At 45.7% G+C, this 9,242-nt stretch overlaps 1 protein-coding gene across 3 annotated transcripts; it reads left to right on the top strand.

Annotated features, from left to right (window-relative positions):
• Positions 1-432: 432 nt before the first annotated feature.
• Positions 433-7,866, top strand: DMRT2 (doublesex and mab-3 related transcription factor 2). 3 transcript variants are annotated; one of them, XM_067568544.1, is made up of 4 exons: positions 433-770; positions 1,748-2,214; positions 3,928-4,030; positions 6,047-7,866. In XM_067568544.1, exons 2-4 carry the CDS (start codon positions 1,774-1,776, stop codon positions 7,081-7,083), a joined length of 1,581 nt encoding a protein of 526 aa, XP_067424645.1. In that variant the 5' UTR covers positions 433-770; positions 1,748-1,773; the 3' UTR covers positions 7,084-7,866. The 3 variants fall into 3 exon arrangements, with proteins under 3 accessions (XP_067424645.1, XP_067424643.1, XP_067424646.1); XM_067568542.1 differs by having other exon boundaries at positions 433-2,214; XM_067568545.1 differs by lacking the exons at positions 433-770; positions 1,748-2,214 and adding an exon at positions 5,262-5,344 and having other exon boundaries at positions 3,491-4,030; positions 6,047-7,859.
• The last annotated feature ends 1,376 nt before the right edge of the window (positions 7,867-9,242 follow it).

Below are 9,242 nucleotides of genomic sequence, written 5' to 3'. Positions count from 1 at the left end.
GACAAACTCACTTCTCGGTGCATTTTATTTATGATTTGTCATTATGCTGGCTATCATTTTCCTCTCTTCTGACCTCAGATGAAAAATTACCGTCTACCCATGTGTTTACAATACAGAGCGTAAGCCTAATGTTTCCAGGTCTGAAGGATAAACAGTGGCGTTCACACACAGCCGGGGTTGCAGAGGCTGGACCCATTATCCTCACAGGCAAGCAGACACCGGAGGGGCGGAGATTTGAGAGAGGAGGGAAGATGTGGACGGCCCGTACTGCCTATCAGAACGCTCTCCGCCCAACAACCCACCAATCAGCTGTCCGGGCGCCCCACAGCCGGAGCGGATAATACAGTGGGGCGAGTCGAGCAGGACATCGCACAGAGGGGAGCATAGAGGCGGGTGCCGGTGCTGTGCTACGCGGTGTTAAGGCCTGCGGTGCTAATGGCAAATGCACCCTAACCCCCTCCCCCTTGCAGCTCTCGCTCCCTCGAGCCTGATAAACCACGTCCTCATCTCAGCCTCGCCAGTCCCTTGCTTTGGCTCCCGCAGCTCGCCCACCGCCGGCAGGCGCTGCCCTGTCCCTCCCTGGCCCATCCCAGCTGGGGGCCTGCAGGAGTGATTGCCCACCAAGGCGCGATGCGTCGGGGCTGGTGAGACGCTGCCGTCCCCCTGGGCTCGGTGCTGCCCCGAGTTCGGTCTGAGCCCAGCCTGAGTGCCACTACCCGCGGGGCTGAATGCCGTCTGCGTCCGCTGCCGGCCTCGGGCTTTTAATTTCGGTAAGTGCAGAACCCGAGGGTTGGAGATGCGGGGGCTGGGAGGGGAAGAGGCGAAGGAAGCTGCCTTCAGTGCAATCTCTGCCTTGATGTAACTAACCCCCTCCCAGGGATACTCTCTAGCACTCTGTGCACCCAAAGGGAGCGGGGGCATCTGCACTCGCTGGCGGAGCCTGTGCTTTTCACTGTAAGGTTCCCCTGTAGACTTTTTCAGACCCTAGCACACCAGAGAGGACTTCGCCAGACCGCCCAACCCGCTGGGTGCTGGCAGCCCTGCAGCCCGGGCTGCGCGTGGAATGAGCCTTTTTGGAAATTAGCTGCATAGATCCTTTTATTCTGCCGATCCACGCCGACCCTGCTTTCCCGGGGCGAGCCAAATCCCCGGGGAGTTTCGGATGTGCGAGGAATGCAGGTTCGGGCTGTAAGTCTGCGGCTTCCCAAAACGTAAGGTAGAGACCCAGCCAGGTAGACAGCTCAAAGGGGACGGCTAAGGAGTAAGGCAATTTACCGAGACTCCAACATCTGCAGCTGGATTTCGACCATGCCGCCGCGAGCCGGGCGTGCCTCTGCGCAGCTCTGCCTGAAGAGGCATGCCCAGAGTCCCGAAGCGGTAGCGCGGTGAGGCTGGCAGAGCTGGGTGTGTCCGCCCCCTGGAGAGCGCGGGCACCGGCGTGTCAGCTGGCGATAAGGCCTTGGTCCCGCCGTGCGCGCTGCTGATACGGCGTCAAATCAATACGCGCGCGAATGGGCCCTAGGGGAGAGTCCCGGGCAGAGAGGTAGGGCGTGACCCGCGGGCAGCAAGGCCTGCTTGTCCTTGTGGGCTGAAGACGATGCGCGCGCGCGTGTGGCTGGCTACCCCTCGGCTGGGGACCCCCCGCGCGTGGCCCTGGGCGGAATACGGCACGCGCGGCCCGCAGCCCTGGGGGCGGAGGAGACGGAGCCTGCTGAGGGGAGCGTGCGGCGATGTCTGTGTTTTGCAGCTGTGACTGGAGAGCCGGACGGCGCCATGGCCGAGGGGCAGGCCGCCTGCGGGGCGGACTGGGAGATCGACGTGGAGAGCCTGGAGCTGGACGAGGACGAGGGGCAGCTCGGGGCCTGCGCGCTGCAGGGCGGCGGCCCCGGGGAGCAGGAGGACGAGGAAGACGACGACGAGGAGGAGGAGGACGGGGACGGGGAAGAAGAAGGGGCGGCCCCGCGGGCCCCCAGCCAGCCCAAGCCGCAGCAGGTGGAGAGGGGCAGCGGCGCCGGCGGCGGAGGGGAGCAGAGGAAGCTGAGCCGGACCCCCAAGTGCGCCCGCTGCCGCAACCACGGCGTGGTGTCCTGCCTGAAGGGCCACAAGCGCTTCTGCCGCTGGCGGGACTGTCAGTGCGCGAACTGCCTGCTGGTGGTGGAGAGGCAGCGGGTCATGGCCGCCCAGGTGGCGCTCCGCAGGCAGCAGGCCACTGAGGTAAGGGGCGAGGGGACAGCGCCCACTGGTAGCCCTGCGCGGACAGGCCTGCTGGCACGGCGGGTGACCCGGCCTGAGCCGCCGTGGGGGGGGGGGGGAGCAGTGCCTCGTGTGGGCGCTCTCGGGGTGGGGGGCAGAACGTGGGGCGAGCTCTCGATCTCGTCAGACTGGCGTGCTGGGTCATCGCTGCAGCCCGCTCCGGAGAGTGGCGATGGCTGCCGCTGAACGATCCCGACCGGGCTGCACTGATCGCTGCCCTGGCCCCCCGCTTGACTCAGATGAAAAGGATCAGGTAGATTGTTTTTTCCCAGAGCTCTTATGGAGAGGGTCATTTCCCCAGGCACCTACGTGCTGTCAGATTTACAGAGGCGGCACCTCCTCACGCTGGATAAAAGAAGGGAAAGGGACCAGGTCCCAGGCGGCGGAGGCTGCGCGCCCAGGAGAGTGACAAGCTTGTTTCAAAAGGAAGAAATGAACCCCTTATAATAGAGCACAAACAGCACCCCGGGATTGGAGTCGGCACTCCTCTGTATTAGTGTTCAGGCGGGAGGGCGGAGATCCTAGCAGAGAGCCTGTCCTCCTGGGAAGCGACGGCTGTCCGCAAAGTCTAGCGAAGGGCTTCCTAACTTTGGACAGAGACAGCGGGTTATTTACCCCCAGCCCTGAACTTTTACAATGAAACAGCGGGAGTAGCTCGAGATTTGAATCCTTGACTCTCCGATGGAGTACCTCCTGCACCAAGATTTTAAGAAAGGCGTTTGCAATATTCTTTGCTAGAGGTTGAGAACGATGCGGCCGGGGAAGTAAATAAAAGGGTTCCTAAAAATCCGTTCTGTAGTTCGCAACGCAAACTGAAGGAGTGATTTGTATGTCACTCTTAACAGTTATTTTAATGGGTGGCTCCGCTGAGGAATTATTAACATTCGATGTAGCACATTCGGTCATTTAGGTGCAAGTTCAAGGGAGGCATTCCAGGGCGTAGTTTGAAGGAGCAGTGTAATCCAGCAACTTCCCTGCGTTGCCGAGGGGAAGCTGGAAGTAAATGTGCTTTCTCAATAAATTCGTTAAATTTATGCTGCCAACCAAGACCTCCTATAAAATCTGTCTATATATTTGCAAAAATATTCGAGTTGCCATTTCCCATCTTTACCATGTTCTCTGATCTACACATTCCTGTCCCTCCAGAATATTTCCTCAGGGTTTTGCAGCGGTTTGTTTTCAGTAATTATTTTTATTTAAAACGAGGCGTTTTGTTTCTTGCTCTCCAAAGGCTTTAAGCGATGGGCTCAGATGAAAGCGTCACTAAAGGAAAGTCAGCTCTGCAGACTTAGAAGTTCCGATTTTCCCTAATAGCTAACATTGTCGTTTGCGCGCAGGAGTTGGAGCTATGTCATGGCTAGTGAAACTCCCTGGCCCCGATAATAGACACGGGCTTAGATGCTTCTGATAAATACCGCCCTGGTGCTCTTTAATACTGACATTCGCGCACCCCTGTCGTTTTGCTCACTTTCGCTTTTGTTTAGCCGCTCTTAAAGCAGATTCTGTATAACAATAAAATCCGTTTCCTCCTTTTGCACCATCGAGAATGACATTTTTATTCTTTTGAATCCGATCTTTTAAAACTAGTAGAACAGAAAATAAAATGTCATTAAGGAACGAAGCGACCATTGTTTTTCCCTTTATTGATCGTTTTGTTTTCGTTTTTGTTGCTAGGATAAAAAGGGGCTAACAGGGAAACAGGCTAATTTTGAGCGCAAAACTGTCTACCAGAGGCCTGTCAGGACACCCAGCTTGCTGGCCAAAAGCATTTTGGAAGGTAAAACTCTCATGCATTCTGACTTTTATGAGCAACAGACATCTGAACTGAACGAAACTGCTGAAACTCCTAGTCATATTTCCATGTGCTATTTTGAAAAAGCACTCAGAAAACAAAGTGTCCTGCATAATGCTAAAAATCTAAAGTAAAACAAAAGCATTTATAGACTTCCTACTACAGAAGATCTCAGGATCTACACTAATTGTGCAAATAAAAAGCTTAAGGAATTCTCCCTGTTTTAGAAAAGTTTCTTATTACAGAATTAAGAAAAACGCTAAATATTATGCAACAGATTAGAAAAATAAGCACCATCTCTACTAATTATTTACTAATATTATTTAAACTAAAGGGAACATGATTATATTGAAGACACTTCTTATTCTGTAATACATATCGGATGCATATATATCAGTAAGCATGATGTGCTGCTGCCTCAAATCTCTGCACATCAAGAATATATTTTAAAATTTTGGACTCTAGCAAAGAATTGTTTTAGAACATAAAATAGTTCCCTTTCTCCTTCACATGAGATCTCCCAATACATTTTCTTGTATGTTTGTTTATTTGTTTTTTGGTTGGGATGGAGATGAAGGAAATATGATCAGACTGCTTGTTATGAAACAAAATTATGCCAAAGAATGCTAGAAACAACAAATTGAAATTTAGGATAATTTTTAGAGTAAAAATGATTGTAGGTGAATAATTACCTGGCAATTATTGGCAGTACAGAATATTTTATTCTTGTTTAATTTTATTTGTAAATGAGTGCAGTGAACTTGACCTTTTGTAAATACAAAACATAATGGACTCTTCAAACAAATTTGATATACATTAGGCTGACACATTATTGTGGGCTGCCAGAAATATTATTTATAGAACAATGCCATTTTTAAGGTCAATCTCTATTAAATAAAGACGTGTTTTAAAGGGCTAATTCTTGCTTTTTTCAATATCCTAACCTTTTCCCAAAATTGTTTATATGGCCATTTTGGTCACTTTCCAAGTGATTAGAAATTAGACGAAAGACAAGAAAATGATCAAGTCCAGTTCTATAAGTGCTTTCTCTTTGCCTGCATAAATTAGAAAGAAAGTTTGGCCAGATGTGAAAGTGAGTTGGCCAGATAAGAAAACTCTTTCAAGGGTACTTTCTTCTGCAATTCATTCTTTAAAAAGAATCTCTTACACATTCTTTTCCCTAATCTATCTTAACTTTCTTTTTCTTTTCTCCTAGCTCTCCTTGGATTTTTCTGCCATCTGTAACAATGTGTTACATAATGATTCATCTTTAGAAAATAGAAATGGCATCAGCTATAGGTATAGATATCTTCTTTGGCAATGGGGAAAACAGTGTGAGATGAATGGGAATGAAAGTGGGCTAAATCTTGCTCTCCTTACTCATGTAAGTAGTTCCATTAACATCAATGGGATTACTTGTCTGGGTAGAACAAACAGGATTGGGCCCAGTATATTATATTAAATGACTCTAATTAGTGTGGTCTCCTGATTAGAAATACTGCAATTTTAAATAATTTGTATTTTTTCTTTAATTTTGAGAAAGTAAAACAATCTAAATATTTTAAATATTCACTTTTAAAAAAATCACTTTGAGCAGAGGAATGAAATTCCACTATAACAAGTAACAGAGGAGTAAATCCTGCTTATTTTAGGCCCAATCAGACTGCTGTTGACACCAATAGGAGTTGGATTGGGCCCTTTATGTAAGTAATCCTGTTGACATCACCAGAACTACTTATCTGAGTAAAATGAGCAGGATTTGGCCCTATGTAAGTTGGAAGCCTCTATATATACTACAAGGACTTGACGTGCAACATGCTGAGCACCTCCAGCAAGTTGACTTTCTTGGAAGTTAAGGGCATCCAGGATTTTACAGGAAATGCTCAGGTCCTTGCAGGATTGAGCTCCAAATTAGCATTACTATCCTTTTACAAACACTACATAAAAGTGATCTTATTTTAGTTACTTTAATTTATTCATGCCTGTAACTTGTTGTTTTAGGTTATCGCCCCATGCCAGCAGATCCTTACCTGGGAGGGAATTCACCCTTGCCACCCCCTGTAAGTGACAGGATGAGAAAAAGACGAGCCTTTGCTGATAAAGAGCTGGAGAACATTATGTTAGAGCGAGAGTATAAAGAAAGGGAGATGATGGAAGCTACTCAAGCCGCTGCCCTTTTCCTGCCTAACCATATGGTGCATGGAACTGAATACAATTCCTACAAAACTGCCTTTAACCCTACGCAGGTTGAAGCTCCTAACAAGGAGTTTTGCAACTTCTTACCAACCTGCCTTGACCTAACCATGCAGTATTCAGGATCTGGAAATATGGAACTGATTTCTTCAAATGTCAGTGTAGCCACTACCTACAGGCAGTATCCCTTATCCTCCAGATTATTAGTATGGCCAAAGCGTGGCCCCATTAGTGATGCTTTTCTCTACCAGCAGTGCCTGTTGAATGCAGCTACGGTCCAAGCTCTCAAACCTGGGACAGCCTGGGACTCGAAGACTTCACAGGGCCAGGATTGTCTAAATTCAGACCATGACATGATGGCACCAAAAACTGAAAATTCACTTGTGCTTTCTCATGCTCGAGAAATTCAGTGTGTCCCTCAGGAGGCCTGTGAGAGGTCAGCTTTCTTTCCTCCTAAAAGGACTTTTCCCCAGATTTCTGAGAAGGATTCTCTGGCTTCTCAAGAACACATCTTAAGCAAGATCAGCAAAGAAAATACCAAGCATCCTCCAGCACTCAAGTATAATCCCTTCCACTCATTTTTCCAGCAAACATTTCATGACAAACCAGGGCCTGAGTTAAAAACATCATTTGTAAAAGAGAGCTTTGAAGAGGCATCTAAGAAATACAGAGAGTGTTCCATCAAAGAGAACCAAAAGTACAAATTTACAATAGACAGATACTCAAAAGACTTTTTTGGGGCCAAACAAGCTGCAACAAAACTCTCAACAAGTGAACCTCTATCATTCTCTGTTGAATCAATCCTTAAACGACCCTCTTCTGCAGTCACTAATGTCTCTCAGTAACTGCATCTTCAATGTCAAGTTTAAATGCTTGCCATCTGCAAAGTTGCTACCACCTGCCATTTCTCTTCAAAGATTTGTACAAAGGAATTTGTTATGTAAATGGTGATTAAAAAAAATATGTACATAAATATGCATGTTTTCTCTCATGAAAATAAATATTTAAATTTTAAAAATGAAAACTGTGCATGTGTAGACTGTGAAGTGCTGGGCAGTCTGCACTTCAAACATTACAATAAAATGAAATGACTTATGAACATACTTGTTCTTTGCCAGACCAAGAGGACATTATCACTTCTGCCGTATGTCTCTATCCCCCCAACAGAATGGGCATCCACCCATTTGCAGAACATATGTATGCTATTGTTTGCTATTATAGATATGGTAAATTATTTGCTGTGCTGGAGTAACCCATCCCTGCTTTGTACCTCTACTAGCTCACAGAACCGGCAACAACAGTGCAAGTTTACCTACTAACATGCATCGAAAGCATCTTTCCATTGATTTCAATGGGCTTTAGATCAAGCTCCCACTGTCAGCGCAGTTCTGATGAGATACACCTCCTGGGATGAGAGAGTAGTTTATTCTGGGTCTCTCTATTGAGACTGCCTTCATTCAAGCAAGGGCATTGGCAGATCAGTTTTGAAGTGTGGAGGTAGGGACAAGGGAAGGGAAGATGGAAGAATAGGAAAAGTCAGTGACTACTTCAAGTGCTTTCAGATAAAGGTCTGCTCTTGTGTCAAATGGGCATTAAAATTCCCCTCAGGTTCTTCACTGACTTGGACTATTTAATTTCCTAAAACTTTTCACTTTTGACAATCACATGTTGGACTAGATATTTGTTTCACCTTCAATTAAGTGAACCTTGTGGTAAAAAAAGTTGCATAGAATAAGAGCTACAAAATTAAAATTAAGGTATAAAATTAAGAGATGTTCTCTCTCTCAATCCTTTTGTAGGCAATGGAAAGAAAATTAGGCTAATAGGCATAGTTTACCTCAACCTGAAGCCTCCTTCAGGTTGTGGAAAACTTTACCTATTAACTTTATGATTGAACTTGACATTAATTTTTTCTTATGTTGCTAGTTTTTTTTCTATTTTACAGTCAGCTAAGCAGAATTAGCTTTTGTTTTCCTGCTTTCCATAGACACTAATTTTAATCCTATCAGAATGTGTACATAGCCATAGGTGGTAGTAGATCTTTAGTAGCTGGTAGAACAAATTTCAGTGGACAGATTATGTCACAAATTCTGAGTAACCATCAACTTTTGTGAATTTGTTCACTATTCAGAAGTGTTTGGTGACTATTTGTTCCTGAACAAATCTCCCAGCCTATGCATTGCCAATGATATGACTACTGTGAGTATTTCTTCAAGTATTTGATATTTGAGTTGTGTGAGTAGTGTCACGTAAATCAAATGAGGTTGCTTCTGTTCCCTGATTGGATGAGGAAACCTTCATAAACCATTTCTATGTCACTATGTTAGGGTTTTATGCTGTTGCCCATCACTGTAGTATTTGAGCTCCTTCTATGTAAAATCAGGAGTAACAGCAAAGTCTGCCTTTTGCCTGAAACTAATTTCACTGAGTAATAAAAACAAATGTTTTGTGATTTAAAAAATCTTGCCCACTGGTTCAAAATTCACTATCCATGAACATTCATACAAATAAGACTTTGCTTGCGTGAATGTTAAATAAAAAGAGGTCTGAACGCAATGAAAGCAAAATTGTATTTGAAGGCGATTGAAATATTCCTAACTGCTTTTTCTGACTCTGTCCTTGACCCAACTCCCATTTAGGTCAGTGAAAAGATTACCACTAGCTTAAATGGGAATTGGATCAGGCCTTATTTACCCAGATCTAGTACCTAGCTACCTGTGAATCTACATCCATTCTGAATCACACCAATCTGACAGCTTTTGCTTATATATAAGGCTCCTCGCTTTTCATGTTTCATGGTTTTGTTACCAGGGCTTCATTCTTTGGTGGTGGAAGTTACTGAGCACAATATAATAATGAAGACTTTCAATTTACTATATTTTTAATATACTTCCTTTGTTACTAAAATTCTGTTTAATTTATTTCTTAAGATGCTGGCATGATCTGTGATGACAGATGTGGGAAAACTAAAAGTCCATCTATTAGATCAGTTCCGCACTCTGGG

Source organism: Emydura macquarii, unplaced genomic scaffold, assembly GCF_026122565.2.
Source record: "Emydura macquarii macquarii isolate MOO-44397 ecotype Brisbane River unplaced genomic scaffold, CSIRO-AGI_Emac_v2 contig_2897, whole genome shotgun sequence".
NCBI classification, from domain to species: Eukaryota; Metazoa; Chordata; order Testudines; family Chelidae; genus Emydura; species Emydura macquarii.
Note: the sequence above shows the minus strand (reverse complement) of the source record. Positions and strands in the feature narration are given on the sequence as shown.